This window comes from Nylanderia fulva, unplaced genomic scaffold, assembly GCF_048542155.1.
Source record: "Nylanderia fulva isolate GAGA-0341 unplaced genomic scaffold, ASM4854215v1 Scaffold3, whole genome shotgun sequence".
Lineage (NCBI taxonomy): Eukaryota > Metazoa > Arthropoda > Insecta > Hymenoptera > Formicidae > Nylanderia > Nylanderia fulva.
In genome coordinates this window covers 6,526,512-6,544,182 of record NW_028190368.1, presented here as the reverse complement: position 1 = coordinate 6,544,182, position 17,671 = coordinate 6,526,512, and the positions used below count along the sequence as shown (strand labels likewise).

Here is a 17,671-nt window from a genome sequence, read left to right as displayed (position 1 = left end):
TCAAATAATCAAACAATACATAAGACTCATCGGAGCGTACTGAGCGATGTCGATATCGGAATCATCTCGCGCAAAATTACAATGATAATAAAATAATTCGATTTTGAGCTACGATGCTACGTTCGAATAATTGTTTTTATATACTTGAATACAATGCTTACACGAAAGAATACACAGGACTGCATCGGAATCGTATCGCTCGGCTGCATTACGATGTGGTTCAATCTCGAAGAGAGGAGTGCAATTGGAAATGATTGTTCTTTGACACTAATGTTTTGGCTTGCTTTCAGATATACAGCTTCCGGAGTGGCGCAACTTAGGAACGAACTGCTACATCTGCTCGAAATGCAACGCGGGCTTCCGAAGGATGTGGGACATGCTTAGACACAAATGCGGCCAGACGCGATACGCGTGTCCCTACTGCCACAAAAAGGATAATTCATCTTCGAATGTTTACAGACACATTAGACGATGGCATCCGAACCATCCGGTCGGTGTAAATAAATTATTTTAAACGATTCCGCAACAGAATCTCATTCTGTGCACGAGTGATTAAAAAGAAGGACATATTATTTATTTAATATTAATATATCTCGGACTATTCATACGTATGTAGAGAATAAAACTTTAGAAATTTCGACGTCATTTGTAATATAATTTTTCACGCAACGGTCCATCTCCCGTAAACCTGATATAAAACCTGAACATCTTGAGAATTTTTTAAATTTTATTTAATACGTCTGCATGACTAATGTAAAATTCTTCTAAAATATTTTTTACAGATATTTTAATTTTTTATTTAATAATATTTTTGTTTTATATTTTGATAATAATTAGTTTATCTGTTTCTTATCATAATTTGCCAAGATCGTAAGAGACGATATTGTATAATTATTAAAATTTGATTCAGTTTGCTATTTTTTTTCGATTAAATTTGTAGTTTTGTCGACAAATGCACTCTATTTGTTGCGCAAGAATTTAATTTTCAAAGTTTTGATTTTATTTCAGATTGATTATGTCATGTGTCTTGGTTTTTTCAGATTGCTCAGCAATGGCGTTCTGAAATGAAGATTACCTATTTAGAAGAAATAAGGCATTTCTACTATCTTTGAGTTTTATAGTTAACTCTTGTTATTACACTTCTTGTTCGTTCAGATATTCACAAGCATGTAGGATACATTACATTGGGACTGTAATAACATTACAATGTTAACACGACGAGAAATCACACGATGGGAATTATATTATTCTATGGGAATTATTGCGCACGATATTCATGTTAAACACGATTATTCTGAGTTTTATTGCCTAACTCCACACGAAGCTCGCATGCAATGTTATATCATAGATGCAAAAGTAGACGGTCGACTCTAACATTAAATAGAATATAAATGGAACCTGATAGAGAGATCGTTTACGCGTTTATCTATCGCGATGTATTTGGTTCGTACAACACATTCTGATTTTGCGCGATTATACATATAATTCGAGCTTCAAATTTTGGTGTGAAATAAATCGTATGGCTTCGTCTATGTTGTTTTTCCAATCACGGTGACTTTACCGATGATTTGTCTTCTGTCGCATTCGTTTGTCTGCGAATATATAACGATATCCAGGAACGAGAACAATCCATGTTATCCTTTTTATCATCTGTGTAAGAATTTTCGCATTTTCTCTGAAAGAGACAAATATTCTTCCCTTTCATAAATTAGCATCAGTCGTTCTTCGGCCCTAAATTGGCATCGATCGTTCTCATTCCGGAGCTACTGATCCATCCACCTTGCAAGAACTCCCGAAAGAACGCGAGTTCGCGAGTTCGTTGCGTTATGTTGTTAAATCATTATCCGACATCTCTCGACGACACGGATGAAAACGCGTGCTCATCAGGATGAGAGAGAGAGAGAGTAGAAAGAGAGAGAGAGAGAGAGAGAGAGAGAGAAAGAGTTTCAGTCGCGTCCCGGCGCTCTAATTTGGCTCTTCGAATTTTTCAGGTGCTCATCGGCAGAACGCCGCCAGGAGACGGCGCAAAGTGTACTCGGTGAACAAGAGTCACTACTGCCCGCGCTGCAACCGCGGCTTCACCCTGAAGAAGAACATGACGCGGCACCTGCGCCACGAGTGCGGCATGGCGCCCAAGTACCAGTGTCCTTATTGCGAGAAGCCCTCCAAGTTTACGCAGAACATTTACGCGCACATCCGAAAGTACCATCCCGGTCAGGCGTTGTGCTTCAGACGCTTGTATTGAATAACCAATTCTTGGAGCGTTCTCGAACACACATACACGTATACATACGCACACGCATACAGAGCTCGAACGTGTCGCTACCAATCATGTCATCACCATCTCGCTTCTTCTCTTCGTTCGCTTCCGTTTCATGATTTCGCGCGCTCTGTCAAAATACTCAGGAAATAAGAGAGACCGTCGTTTCCCTTGTGAAGGAAAGTTCAATAAAATGCCTGCGAGTTACCGTAGCCTGTGTCCTTTGACCCATCCACGATTTCCGTCGACGGGGTAGTTCGAGGGAACCGCTTTTCTTCGTATATAGGTGAAGCTCTCAAGTATGATGGCGAATGAGAGATGGGGACGTGCTGATCGATGAGCCCTCGAATCCGTCGCGCGCGTTTCGTCTTTCTCTTCTAACCGTGATGGTCCTTTCGATTTCAGGTGTCACCGACGAGTATCGCGCGCTCCGGCACAAGCGGTTCGTCTGCCTGCGCTGCGGCAGACGATACGTCAACGGCAAGGACCTGAAGAGGCACGAGAAGTACGAGTGCGGAAAATCGCCGCGCTTCAAGTGTCCCTATTGCAGCCAGCGGGCCAAGTATCGCTCGATCATTTACAATCACGTCCGCGCGAGACACCCCAGGATGTACGTCACGACGATGGACCTCGGCAGTGACGCGTTTCCGGCGTAAATCAGAACTGTTCCACGAAGAAATTATTCGCGGAATTATTACTATGATTGTTGATTTTTTCCCGCGAAATAACGAGTTGTAGAGATTCTTTATTGTTCCGGAAGAAGGAGAGGAAGAGAGAGATATATATTTATATATATTTATGAATGAATTTTTATATAATGTATAATTTCCGTTCTGTTTGTCTTTGAACGAGAAATGACATCCGTAACTTCTTCGTGCCTACAGTTGTATCGATAAGACTCAACGATGTGAATGTGATCTAAGATTTGACATGTTAGAAACAAATTATGATATGTACATATTACGCTCGTACGAGGGCGCGCTAGTCTTCTTCATCATTTCTTATGTCTCGTAAGAGAATGAAAGGATAAATGAAGAACAAAATAAATGTAAAGTTCCCGTTCGTATTCCTCTACTATATCGATCATTTTTTATGTCTACGAGACAGTAAGCCTATAGTATCTCTTCTTACACTCGGAGTTTGCTTCCTTCCCATGATCCACCTTAAGAGGACCCTAAACGTCGTTTTGTTTTATCGACGAAACATTATTTTTGCGCATCTTTTTCTTTTTCTTGGTTGACTAGAATAATGAAAGCTTTTCTACGATTAAAGTACATATAGAAACAAAGCTTGAACCTTTTTATGTTAAGAAAAATTAACAACTTTTTTCTTAACATAAAATCAATTTTAATCGTATAGAAAAGCATTTATTATTCTATTCAACCAATAAAAAAAGGGTGCGCAGAAATGATGTTTTATGTTTAAAACAGAACGGCGTTTCGAATCTCTTGAAATGTCCTGATACGTGTACAAATGTCCCACGTTTCGTTGATTGTTTTCCAGGGTTTAAGAGTCGTCACGGACAAGACGCGGCGAGCTGTCGCTCCGATCCGAAAAAAAGCACGAAAGAGAGTGAGAGAGAGAGAAAAGTGTTTGAAAGCTTAATTAAAGCTGTTAAGTGTTATCTCGTCCAGTCCCCCTCCTCGCGGTGAACCGCCGACTGACGAACAAACCTGTGCTTTTGCAGCTCTCTACAATCCCACCTGCTACGGCGCCGTCGTTCCCGTCATCGGTCGTCGACGCCGATTGCGGATCGGGCCGACCGCGATGGCGAACACCTCGGCTCCGGGCACCTACGAATGTCCCAAGTGTCGAAAGATCTACAAGTGGTACCGCGGGCTGCACAGGCACCTCGAGTACGAGTGCGGCAAGGCGCCACGCTTCAGGTGTCCGCATTGCGTCTACACCGGAAAGCACCGGTCGCACGTCTACTCGCACATCAAGAGCAATCACCACAACCGGCCCGTCTACGCGGTCGACACCAAGCAAGAATGAGGAGTCCCTGCGAAGCTCTTATAGTTTCCCTTCCTCGTGCTTCCCTCGATGGCGGAAGGATCGGTGATCCGTAAATCCGTAAATTCAATCGACGCGTAAAACGAGTAGAATTTTTTATAAAAGCTGTCTTTTTTAAGTCGGCGTTAATGTTTTAATTTTTTTAGATCCTCGAATACGTTAAAGTTACACTTTTTGACATTTAATTTTAGATAGTCGATAATTTTAACTAAAGTTTTTGTGATCTCCGCCAATGCGCAAGATTAATATATTACATATATATATATATATATATATATATATATATATTATATATTAATATATTATATATTATTATTGTTTATTTTATATTATCTGTTTCTCTTGCGATAAGAGATTAGCTGGGAAATTGATATTGTTTTTGCTCTATGATTTTATTATGTATTATATATAGGTATGTATATATAATACGTATTTCAAATTTATAGCAACTATTTATTACATTTAATTGCTACAAAGTCTTTCCTTTGATGCTTATCATAAGCTGTCAATAACGCCAAAAACCATGTACCTAAACTTGTAACTATCTCTCTTTGGAATTACCAAAGTCATATATTGTAATTATTCACATTCTGTTACTAATAAACAAAATAATTTAATACTGTAATCAACGAATGTCGATGTATATAGCTCTGAATTATGCATTGTTTTTGAAAGAAAATTCAGATTTTTATCAGACTCGCAATGCACTTGTCTATAAAAGAATATATAACACAGATATTTCCATCTACAGAAGTAACTCTATCCTATGTCCAAATGTTTCCTCCACCTTTGGACTCTTTATGTTTTCGTCTTCTATCTTAACTACGGTGTTGTATACCTTGATCAATGTTGTTTGCATCAATCGTCATCGCGATGATCCCGACGGTCACGTTAATTTTCCGATATAGATGATCCCTTGATAGAGCGCAGCAAGACATCTTCGAGGATAATCGAGCGAATTAACGCTCTTACACGAGTCTTACAAGTGTCGGGAAGCTCGTCCCGCTGTCCTGCTGACCGACTAGTCCTCGAGGGTGAAGGTGACGAGTACGAGGAACACGTTGGCTCACGTTCACTGACTAACCAGTTGCGAACTTTCTTCTTCCAGATCCGTTCCTGAGGTGGTCGCTGCAGCGACATTATCTAGCCAAATACGACGAGAAGTCCATGTCCTATCGTCACCCGTGTCCGAAGTGTCACCGCAGCTATAAGCATCGCAGTCACTTGATGCGACATTATCGCTACGAGTGCGGGATACCGCAGCGATTCGAGTGCCCCTATTGCAAGCACCATTTGCGGCAACGCACGCACGTCTGGACGCACATACGCACGTTTCATCCGGACAGCGAGCTCTATTGCATCGACATCGTCACCAACTCGAAGCTCTCTTGGCAGGAACCTCGAAATGACTGAGGGGACCGTCGAACGATTCCGCTCGAATCATCCATTTCGGCCGAATTGGACTGACGTTTTTATTTCATTGTATCCACCACAGGAATAATCGCTCACGTATACTAGATGGTTATTGTTTGACATGTTTTTAAAAGAGAAATGATATATTTATATTTATCTTTATGTGCAATTTTTTTTCTTTTATATTGAATTAAACTTATTAGTTTAATGCGTGCGAAAGCTAAAGCTTTTATATTTTTTTGAAATGATTTTATAATGTAACTTTAATAATGTTGTATATGTTAATTGTTCCAAAATTCGCGAATCATCTGTTAATGGCAAATTCCTGGAATTATTTAAAGACAATTTTTCCACAGTGAAAGTATCGAAAGGCCATATGTATCTTTGTATATTTAAAAGTAGTCGAATAATGTGGTTTTGTTAATATTTTATTTCTACAAGGCTTAGTTTTGTGAAAAAAAAACTTATTATTTTTAATCATCTATAACTCAAAAATTATTGGAGCCTTAGCATTTTTGCTGAAAAAAATTGTCTTCAAATGATCCTAGAAATCTGCTATTAACAGATAAATTTTTTATAAACGTATACATACATATTACAGAAATTACGTTATAAAATATGTGATATGCACAATAATTAATACTGTTAAATATTCAAATAAAGTTATGTTTTATTATGTACAACATTAAACAAATTAGTAATTTGTCAGATTCTCTTTAAAAACAGTTAAATAATAGTTAAATAAAAATAATTGTTAAATAAAACAATATTTGTTTGTGTGTGTTCGAAGAATTTGTAATTATTAAATGGATAACATTTTATATAGATCTTATATATATTTTATTTAAATTTTCGACATTTCCGTTTACTTATTTCTGAATTCTATTTGTTGCTCTGAAATTCACAGGAACAATAGTATTAAAAACTGATTAAAAAATGTTTTAAAAATAACTCGCATTCTCGATATATCTATAAAAATATAACAATACTTATTTTCTAGTTACCTCAAGAAAAGAAACTTTTATATTGGACGTCAGACGTTCCGTGAATTTATTAAGGGAAATTGTTTCAACAATTTTAACAGTAATTATACAAATTTTCTTCACATTTTTTGTATGTCTTTTATAATTCTATGCTATCAAGACAAAATAATTACAATAAATTTATTGTCACAACAATCCTTTTATATGTTTCTAATGTTTTTACGATTAGGAGCTCGCAAGTTTGATAAAACATATCAAACCGCGTTTTACAGATGGTTAACTTCCCAATGAAACAAATTATCGTTATTTTCAATAAATGTATAAGAAATTCCGTAACTATCTGAGGACATCATTATCGCTCGTTTTTGAATTTCAATTTTAATAATTTGTAAATTATTTAAGAACTTTCAAATTATATATAGATACGACTCAAGCTGATTTTATTACATACTAAAAATTTTATTACGTACTAGAAATTTTATACCACAATTATTAGACGGAAAGATACAATGAAGTGTTTATTGATCTGCGCGCTAATAAAAATAACTACCATTTGATCGATACTTTTCTTTTTCCTCTCGCTCTTTTTTTCGCTGTTTTTTTTTATTTGTACGTCTCTTGACATTCTTGTTAAAATGAATATTTTATTGAATGTAACAACAAAGTTTTATTGTGATTTTCGATAATTTATCAACGGAGGATCCGATGGGAACCGTTTTCCAGGACGCATCCTTCACGAGAAAAAGGACCGAAAATATCGACTCAATATTAAAACGCTCTCTCTTTTTCATGGGTTTCAGATTATCCTCCGAAGCGGAAGAAAATTTTCGAGTGTCCCAGTTGTCACAAGTTGTACCAGTTGAGAAAATCGATGCTAACGCATCTGCGGAATGAGTGCAAGAAACCGAAGAGATTCGAGTGCAAGTATTGCTTTGTAAAAAATTATCAAAAGATGCATATCGCTCGTCACTTGCGCGTGCACCACCCGGATTTTTTGCCGATATTCTTCGATCGAAAGCGGAACGCCTTTTTCCAACTCTGATTAAGTAAGCGTTCACCGAAAAAATTATATTCTTGTTTTAAAAATATCTCACTTATCTTTATAACATCTCCTTTTAAAATACGCGCCAAGAAGATCGTCTTAATTTTAGAGTAATATCCTCTAAACATAAAAGTATCATATATTCTTCAGAATATATTAGAATATATACTAAATACACATAAGAATATTATACTAAATGGGATTTAACAAAAAAATATAAAATTTTATAAGTTAAATATATTGGGAAATTAAATAATTTTTTATGTAATATATAAAAGTTTGTATATACATACATATATATATATATATATATATATATATATATGATATATTATTATTTATTATAATTTCTTAATTTAAGAGGATATTCTAAAGACATCGCTTAAAGAAGAAAATATTCTTATTTATATTAGGAATATCTATTAATTATGTATTTCAAGAATACAATTTTTTCGGTGTTTGTTCCTGCAAATTACGATTGTTATGTCTAATAAAGTGCGTGGCTAAATTTTCAATTGAATGGTTCTCATTTGTAAAAAAAAAAACCTTACTAACGCCCTATTAGAGATAATCACTCCCTAGTTTTTGTATTTTCAAGTAATGCGACTGTATCTTAATTAAATCTTTATAATCGATTGCAAATTGTCGTCGTTTCTACTTGCAGGTGTATGAATCCGTTCATCGATAAATAAAGATATCTTTAATAATTTATCTTGTTATTCCAAAATATTGTATGTGTTGACACAAAATTGCCACATATATATAAAATATATATATATATATATATATATATATATATATATATATTAGTCTTTTTAATATAAAGATATCAAGATCGTATCATTAGCATAGTTTGATATAAGCTATTTATTTTGATATAAGTTATTTACAATGCGTGTAGACGAAGACGGAAATGCTGAGGTCATACATACAAGGTCACGTCGCGAGGAGCATCTTTCAGATTGAACTCATTATAATCTTTATACGTTGCTTACTGTGTGTAGAATCCAACGATGTAGTTTAAGTCGAAGTTGGCCGGTGGCCATCGTAAAGATTTCTCTCTCTCGCGCGCACTCGAGCATGCTCTTCAGCATCTTCGTCTCCGTGTTTCAGGACTCCCCGTGTTGCCGCCGTTCGGGCCGAATATGATCTGCAAGTATCGACCGGGAACAGACGGCAAGCACAATTCCGACGAGGCCCGGAAGTCCTCCCGAAGGATACGCTCGCGCAAGATCAGCTCCGACAGCATGAAGCCGTTCCAGTGCCAAAAATGCGGGCGTGGCTTCACCTTGAAGAGGAACAAGGACCGCCACGTGAACTACGAGTGCGGACACGAGCCGAGGTTTCAGTGCCCCTATTGCGGACTCCGTAGCAAGCAAACCTCGCCAGTTTACGCTCATATCAGGAAGAAACATCCGGAAGAGGAGGTGTTCATTTTCGACATGAAGCTCTGAGCACGACATGAAGATCGCGCGTTTGAAGGTTCCCCGTTCCATGCCTGATCTCAAACTACTCGAAGGAATCTCGTCTTTCCACTGGGTTCGCTTTCTACCGCGATCTTCGTACATCGTCACTCGAGACCAGTATTTCTCAATCTCGCTTGTTGTTGCCACAATTTTACCAAATGCAACTTGTTATCTTTCGTATCATTTTTATTTTTTTGTTTTTCAAATATTTCTTTATTTTCTTGTTTTTCAATATTTCTTTATTTTATTTGACACTTATTTAAAAAAACATTTATTCTTGAAATGTTGTTACAAGTTTGCTGGAAAAAATTCCAGAGACAAATTTCTTTCTTTCATATGATAATGAAATAACAAAAAGAACATGAGATTTGAATTTCTGCAATTCTTAGTTTTGTATTATTAATGCAACTAAACTATGATTTATTATTCGTTCTTGTAAATATTGAAAAAATATCGACATTAAAGTTGTTTTGCTCGTTGTTGACTAGATTACAACTGAAATATGCTGCAATTTTGATTACATATATATCAGAATAATTTATTTTCATTAAATGAATCTAAAACAATTGTTTCTGGTGTAAAATTACTTTTACATATCTATGAGTTATTTTGATCATAATTATGATTTTTTGCTAAATAAATTCAAGATCTCAGCATTAACCAAAATGAAAACTTTTTTGTTATTTCTACTTATATTACTAAACGGATGCATGATCTGTCTTGATCGGTTATTGGAACAGATAAAATTGCATATTTTAGTTAAATTTCTCAGGAACAATTAATTTTTTTAGATAGATCTACGCGTCGTACTTCCGGAAACGTGATTTTGCTCACACGTGATTTTGCTCTATTATAAATTTACTATTCTAATATGTATTTTGCTTAATAATTGAATTTGCTAAGTTAATCTTTCGCTCCTTATCTTTTTATATTCATTATTGCGTGTTCATTGAAATTATTTATAAAATATATAAATATTATATAATATAATATATATAGTATAATATATATAGTATATATATATAATATTGCATAAAATATATAAATTTGATATAAATATTTTATTAATTTTTTGTATTATTTTTATCAATATATCTTATTGTTTTTTATTATATTTCTAGCATCTATTGGCGTCTTATGAAGTTTACGATTGTTTTGTACCAAAAGAGATTCTTTTTTGTTTATAAATAAATAAAACAAATATATAATTTTAAGATGTAAATTTTTCTTAATCATTAAACGTCTTAAGTCTGTATGACTAATGTAAGAAGAAAATTCACAAGTGGCTCATTCGTGTTGAGAAACGCTGCTCTTCGACAACTCAAGCGGAGACTCAAATGAAGACCGAAGCCGAGGATGATCGAAAGAGATTATAACAGTTTGGAACAGTTAAAATGTTACAATGTAAGATCTCCGAAAAAAGAAATATCGTTGCTTCTATATACTTTGTAAGAGAATCACGATTTGCTTGTACGTTGTTTTGTAAAATAAAGTTTTATCGCAATTTTACCGTGTCTATACCGCTGAGACATACGAGAAAGTTACTTAGAAAAGCGGTTAGGACCGGACACCTAATGCCATTCTTGTTAACATCCCTTTACACGTATACGACCAGACGCGGGCAGAACAGATCTCTCATCACCTGAAGACTGCACAACTGGCGCGTTACAGTTTTACGAATATAGAGATCTTTTAGATTATTATAGATTCTCACGCAATGGGTAAAAGAGAAATTCACACAGAATTTAGCGAATTAGATTTTCAAATATAGCATTTGGTAAAGTCACAGAGCGCTTCTGCTGTCACCGTAGTCCGCGCAACGGGCGTTGCTGAATAAAGATTCGTCAGGAAGATGTCGGTTCGCAAAGGTATCCTTGCTATTAACGCAATGTAGCAAAAAGCATGAATACAACATCTAACAAACCTTCCAATCGTTCCATTGAAGGGAGCCCGAAAGATCCTTACGACTTTCGGACTTGGCTCCCTCGAACCTACTCCGTGTTTCGCTTCTCGTCCCGGTAAACGGGGCGAGGTGTTTCGTCCGATTTAATCGGACAATCTTGAAGTTTCAGGTTTTTACGGGATGACCCCGCTGCTGGACCTGAACTTGGCCTTCCCGTCTTGCAAGGGCTTTAAAGTCGAGAACGATAACAGAGACTTCAGTCAGGACTGCTCGTCGTCGATGACGAATTATTATTCAAGGAACATCTACCAGCCGAAAACAAGCGCCGACAACAAGCCCTTCGGCTGTCCCAGATGCGGCCGTTGCTTCACCGTCAAGGGCAACATGACCAGGCATTACAAGTTCGAGTGCGAACAGCCACCCCGCTTCCAGTGTCCCTACTGCGTGTTCCGCAGCAAGCAGACGTCCAACGTAATGTCCCACATCAGGACCAGGCATCGCGATAAGCAGGTCTACGTGGTGCACCTCAAGGTGGATAAGTAGAGAGAGAGAGAGAGAGAGTGTGTGTGTGTGTGTGTATGTGTGTGTGTGTGTGTGTTGCTGCGACGACAAGAGCACGTAAGAGGAATCGCACTCGCGCGAACAAACTTGGTCCATGACAGATTTTTCCAATTCTCCAGTAGATAGAGTTTGTGCACCTTACGCGAGAATCATTGATTCGTTTTCAGAGATACTTCATATCTTGCTATAGATTCGTTCAAGTTGCGACTCTGCGCGAGGAGAGATGTCTCTTCCTAATTAAAGCTTTACGAGCGCGGTGCGATTCCTATACATCATTTACCGAACTGATGTTGCACGCACCGCGTATTTACACAGGAAAAAAAAAATAATGGTATGAGATGGGACGAAACAAGTCTGCTGCTGAAAGGAAAACGACGAACCGTAGAGTTGTAGCGGCTGGTATAGTGGGATTTGTATTATCGTCAGATTATTCTTCTCCGTCTTTACAAGGTACGAAACAAAAATATCTCCATGCTTAGCAGTTAATGAGCCGGCGCGCGGATCTTTCCGATGTGCTCGATGTGAAATTACGACGAGATTATATTGATATGTGGTCGCGAATTGGTGTACTTGATGCGAGAAAAGAGTATATAAGCGTTTATATTAGCGCGAGCACACATTCTCTCGGAATTTCAGCATTCGCGCGCTGTCCAATAAGCAATTTTTCGATTATTAGGAGCTTTAAGAGAGCCGTATGTTTTTTAAAATATAGCTGTATATCTCTTTAATGATTCAGGTTGTGAGGTCGACGATGGGACACGAGGAAACATTTTTGCGTGCGTATAATAAATACATATATATATATATTAAGATCGATCAGGCTCAATGTAAAACGCCGGGAGGCGATGCGTCCGGTGTATGTATTATTATTAACAAAGAATTGTTGTTGATTTTACAATCGATGAATCGGAATTGTTATAGACGTGACACGCCGAGCGATCACGAGGCGCTTGTCACGAAGACTGAATTGTTATTAACGGCAGAAAGTCTGAGAGAAAGAAAGAGAGAACAGGGTTTTTAAGCGGTCGGAACGAACGTACATTTTTTTTTTTTTTTTTGTAATTGATACAGAGTCGTGTTGCTCTTTTTCCATGATTTAGTTGTTTGATTAAGATGTAGCGTAATGAATTCGAGATATCAATGATTTAGATTTGATTATCATGTCTTTTCGTTCGCATTATAATCAGCGCGATGGAAGAGTCTCTTAGAGGCACGAGATACGTTAGTGGCCGACTGTTTTTGTTGCTGTGATATAATTATTCGTGTAGCGATATAAGTCATAATAAATGACGTAGAGTGTGTTCACTCGTCAATATCGTGAAAATAGAATTGAGATATTGTTCTTCGTGTGTTACCGAGACACGTTTGTCACGCGTTCAGATCAGTGTTGTCACCTAAGCTCATTTTCCGCTAGATCTTATTTCGGCTGGATGTTAATTACATATCAGGAGGAGATCAGAACAGTTAATTACATATCAGTTGGAATAAAAAATCGTGTTTTAATGGAAACAAATTTTTTGGATTATTAAAATATTAAAACGCTTTATTATTAAAAATATAATTACTTTATCTGCACAAACTTTAAACTAATTAACGAATCATATGTAATATACTTAATAAAATTTAATAAAAAATCAATTTATTTAAGAAAAAAATAATACATTTTTTTCTTAAATAAGTTGATTTTTTATTAAATTTTATTAAGTAAATTACATATGATTCGTTAATTAGTTTAAAGGCTTTAAAGTTTGTGCAGATAGGGTACGAAAACTTGCTATACGCGTGAAAAATGACGCGATAGTCAATTATTTACTTTTATAAAAAAAAACGATATATTGATAGGCTATCACGTCATTTCTTGCAGTAATTCTGTTTTGTCTGCATAAGCTATTAAGATATGAAAAAATACAAATAAAATATTTTATTAAATGGTTTAAATTTGCAATAAAATTTTAGCAATATAAATAGCGCAATAAAGTTTTGAGATTTTAAATTACAAAAATGCTATTAGAGAAAATGTATTTAAAAATATTTGCTGCGATATTTTCATTCTTACTTTGAAATTTGAAATTGAGAAGAAATTGATTTTAATAATGCATTTTTATAAAATATACATATTTTATTTTATGAAATTTAGTATAACTCTCTTATTATATATTTCGCCTATTATTTTTATTGGCTCTTACTTACCATATTTAGCTTGTTTCTAGTGCTTTTTAATATAGCGGAATTCTTTATAGCTGACAACACTGATTCATATTTGATTATCACGTGCCTATCTTTTCATTCATATTTTAGTCAGCACGATGGAGGAGTCTCTTAGAGATATGAAATTTGTTAGTGATCAGTTGTTTTTGTTAGCTGTGATATAATTTTGTTAAACGTGATCTAATTTTTATTGATTATAATATAATTGTATAACCCTGTAGAGCAATATAAGTATTGTACATTCCGTAAATACATATATTCGCGACGTGTTAGACGCGAATCCATCATCGCGCATAGAAGTTATTCTTCTTCGTAGTTGATAACACTGATTCAGATTTGATTATCACATGCCTGTCTTTTCACATTTTAATCAGCGCGATGGAGGGGTCTCTTAGAGACATGAAATTCGTTAGTGATCGATTGTTTTTACTGTGATATAATTTGTGTGATTGTTTTTGGTAACAATGATATAATTTTTGTTGACTATGATATAATTATTGACCCTGTAGCGATATAAGAATTGTACATTCCGTAAATACACATATTCGCGAGCTGTTAGACGCGAATCCATCGTCGCGCATAGAAAAAGTGATCGTTCTTACATTTCGTTAGATCTTCGAGTTAAGTTCTCTCTGCGTACGAGACGTACTTTATAATGTCGAACTTGCGAGCGAGGAATCTTACCTGTTTGGGGTATTTTGACGACGCAAAAAAAAAAAAAAATTTACGGGAACTATGCTCCGATACAGTCCACGTGACGAGCTTGATATACAATGGCGAACGTTAGAATACCTCGCGAATTCCTGGCCGATTTGGAACGCAACATGTTTTCACCGTCGGTTTAGCGATTTTCCGCGGTATGTTTTATGGATCGTATATCATCGCTGTGGAAATATAAGATAAAAATAAATTGATGTTTGGACACCCTATATAATCTGTCGAATGTGCCTCAGTAATTTTTTCCCCTGATATTTCCAATTTCTTCGATTTTCTCTTCCTCAGATTGAGTCCTCCCGTTCAACTTCAGCTGAAACAGCCAAGAGATCTAGGAACTTGCTCGACCAATCTATTGTAGCGCTGCACGGTAGATAAAATCTACATACGATGTTTGTTTGCGGTCGAAACTAACGATGGATGTCTTTTCCTGTTTTTTCATGCGCATCCAAGAAGTGTGAGAAACGTGCTTGTTATTATATTTCGCGATACTTTCCTTACCAACGTCCCCGATTATTCCCACATTTGCGAGACTAATATCACGAACAATAATCCACGCCAGTAATTCTCTAGCCGCATTCTCGGTGTGCTTTACATCTATGATCCTTGCACCTCGACATTTAACAAGCCAATGTTCTCCAAGGTCAAATGACAAGTGTCCTCGGGGAAAAATTTTCTTCTCGATCCTCGCGGATCTCCCTCTATGTACATTTCTTCTTTTTTTCTCTTTTTTTCTTTACTTTTTCGAAATGAAACAAATATTGTCAGTTGCTTGCTGATAAATCTGTAGATAAACTTGTCCGAAAAGTGAGAAGCTACCAGAAAATAAAATGGTCATGATTAAATCTCACAAATTGATTTTTACTTTTCAGATCTTCTCATGATGGATACCTTCATGAGCTCCGTAGGTCCCTCGAATGTTGAAGTGGTCGACGAGCCTTCGCCCAGCGGAGCACCGAAGACTCTTTACTATTGTCCCAAGTGCCTGCACGGTTTCACCTTGAAGAGCAATCGCAACCGGCACTTCAGATACGAGTGCGGTCACGAGCCCAGGTTCAAGTGTCCTTACTGCGAGCTGCGCAGCAAGCAAACGTCACAGATCTATTGTCACATTAGGAAGAAGCATCCCGACGAGCGAGTCTGGGTCGTCAATCTCAAATCCTAACGAATCGTACGAACGTCACGTGTTTTTATGACAACAGCTACGAGCAGTGTTATTATGTATATTATTACGATTCTTCTGGCAAGAATAAACATTAATATTTATGCGCGATGTATCCTGTTTCGACAATTTCAATCACGCTCTTCTTATTTCTTGTCTGTCATTAACAACGCTTATGTTTTAAGAATCCTCTGCAACGGATTACTGACTTTTCTGGTTGTCGATTTTGTAAGAACACATGCGATGCGAAGCAGCACAGAAATTCTTTATCAGAATTTCAAGTTTCTTCAGGCGTTTGTCGCTCTGTGAGTTTTATACATGAACTTTTGCCGAATGTGTCACACGTCATTGTAAGATTGAATAATTTACATGATGCTGATGACTCATTTGAAATGAATAGTTATATGATGTAATATTGTAAATTTTTATGCGCGATCTTTTTTTTTTACAAGCCGAAATGATCAATGTACATTTTATTAATAGATGCGAGAAATGTCAAATTATACAAAAAAAATATTGAATATTTTTAAACTACACGAGAAAATATATAAGAATGAAAACAATAGTAAAGAACATAACTTCAAAAATTAATTATGTTATATAAAATCGGTTTAAAAAAATTTCTCTCAGATATGTACTTTATTTCAGCTCCTCCTACACGTAAGCTTAATCATGCAGATCAATTCGATCTCATTCAAAATGTATTATAAACAATATGGCTTCATTTATTTTACCAAGCACTCGCTTTGCGTAACAAACAAATTGCACACTCGACAACTGTAGAGATTCTATTTTCCACGGTCTGTCGATGTCTATTAAACAATCTTTCGCGATCTCGGTTTCTTTTTTTTCTAACCATTTCGTTGTTTTGCTTTCAGTGTTTCTGCATGAAAATTACAGGGTCGGCCTGGGATACGACTCGAACCTCGACGTGAACCAGAGCGTTCGAGGGACATTGATACAACGACGAGGGAGAGGTCGATGTGGAACTGGTCGGCGTAATCACGTGTGTCCGAAGTGCGACAACGGTTATGGCATGTTGGATAGCCTGAAACGGCACCTGCGCTACGAATGCGGCCAGACCCCGAGATTCAAGTGTCCTTACTGCGAGCTGCGCAGCAAGCAAACGTCACAGATCTATTGTCACATTAGAAAGAAGCATCCCGACGAGCGAGTCTGGGTTCTCGATCTCAAATCCTAACAAATGCGTTGTATCGTGCGAACGTCACGTGTTTTTATGATTACAGCTATGAACAGTATTATTATGTATATTATTACGATTCTTCTGGCAAGAATAAACATTATTTGCGCGATGTATCCTGTTTCGAGAATTTTAATCACGCTTTTCTTATCTTTTGTCCGTCATTAACAACACTTATGTTTTAAGAATCCTCTGCAGCGGATTGCTGACTTTTCTGGTCGATTTCGTAAGAATACATGCGATGCAAAGCAGCAGAAATTCTTCATCAGAATTTCAAGTTTCTTCAGGCATTTGTCGCTGTGTGAGTTTTATACGTGAACTTTTGTCGAATGTGTCGCACGTCATTGTAAGATTTCATAATCTACATGATGCCGATGACTCATTTGAAATAAATATCTTTTTTTGTACAAGCCAAAATGATTAATGTACATTTTATTAATAGATGTGAGAGATGTCAAACCATACAGAAAAATATTGAATATTTTTAAACTACACGAAAAAATATATAAGAATGAAAACAATAGGAAATAACATAACTTCAAAAAATAATAATGTTATATGAAATCGGTTTAAAAAAAATTCTCTCAGATATGTTACAACATGTACCTTATTTCAGGACCTTCTACACGTCAGCTTACGGCTTAATCATGCGGATCAATTCGATCTCATTCAAAATGTATTATAAACAATATAGCTTCATTTTTTTTACCAAGCACTCGCTTTGCGTAACAAACAAATTGCACAC

The 17,671-nt window shown here is 36.3% G+C and overlaps 2 protein-coding genes across 29 annotated transcripts in view; both read left to right on the top strand.

The window, feature by feature from the left end:
- Positions 1 to 17,671, top strand: part of LOC114933442 (longitudinals lacking protein, isoforms A/B/D/L) — a 246,568-nt gene that overhangs the window by 84,656 nt on the left and 144,241 nt on the right. Inside the window, exon 7 of one of the 28 annotated variants that reach the window (XM_029306001.2) lies at positions 16,604 to 17,042. The exons of 22 other annotated variants lie outside the window; for them this stretch is intronic. In XM_029306001.2, coding sequence (XP_029161834.1) covers positions 16,604 to 16,926 — 323 coding nt within the window. In that variant the 3' untranslated portion in view covers positions 16,927 to 17,042. Of the gene's footprint in view, positions 1 to 3,947; positions 4,899 to 5,381; positions 5,702 to 8,824; positions 10,687 to 11,243; positions 13,501 to 16,603; positions 17,043 to 17,671 lie in introns of those variants that run through there. 5 more of the 28 variants (XM_085484444.1, XM_085484443.1, XM_029305997.2 and 2 more) reach the window with 5 other exon arrangements.
- On the top strand, positions 13,567 to 16,587 carry LOC146722587 (zinc finger X-chromosomal protein-like). Its single transcript, XM_085484463.1, has 2 exons — positions 13,567 to 15,020; positions 15,436 to 16,587. Exons 1-2 carry the CDS (start codon positions 14,984 to 14,986, stop codon positions 15,726 to 15,728), a joined length of 330 nt encoding a protein of 109 aa, XP_085340589.1. The 5' UTR covers positions 13,567 to 14,983; the 3' UTR covers positions 15,729 to 16,587.

Excerpts from the sequence above, each read along its gene's own strand:
- LOC146722587 (XM_085484463.1), top strand. The coding sequence starts at position 14,984 with ATGTCTTTTCCTGTTTTTTCATGCGCATCCAAGAAGT. Across the intron at positions 15,021-15,435 it reads TTCATGCGCATCCAAGAAGT|ATCTTCTCATGATGGATACC; the intron begins GTGAGAAACGTG and ends TTTACTTTTCAG.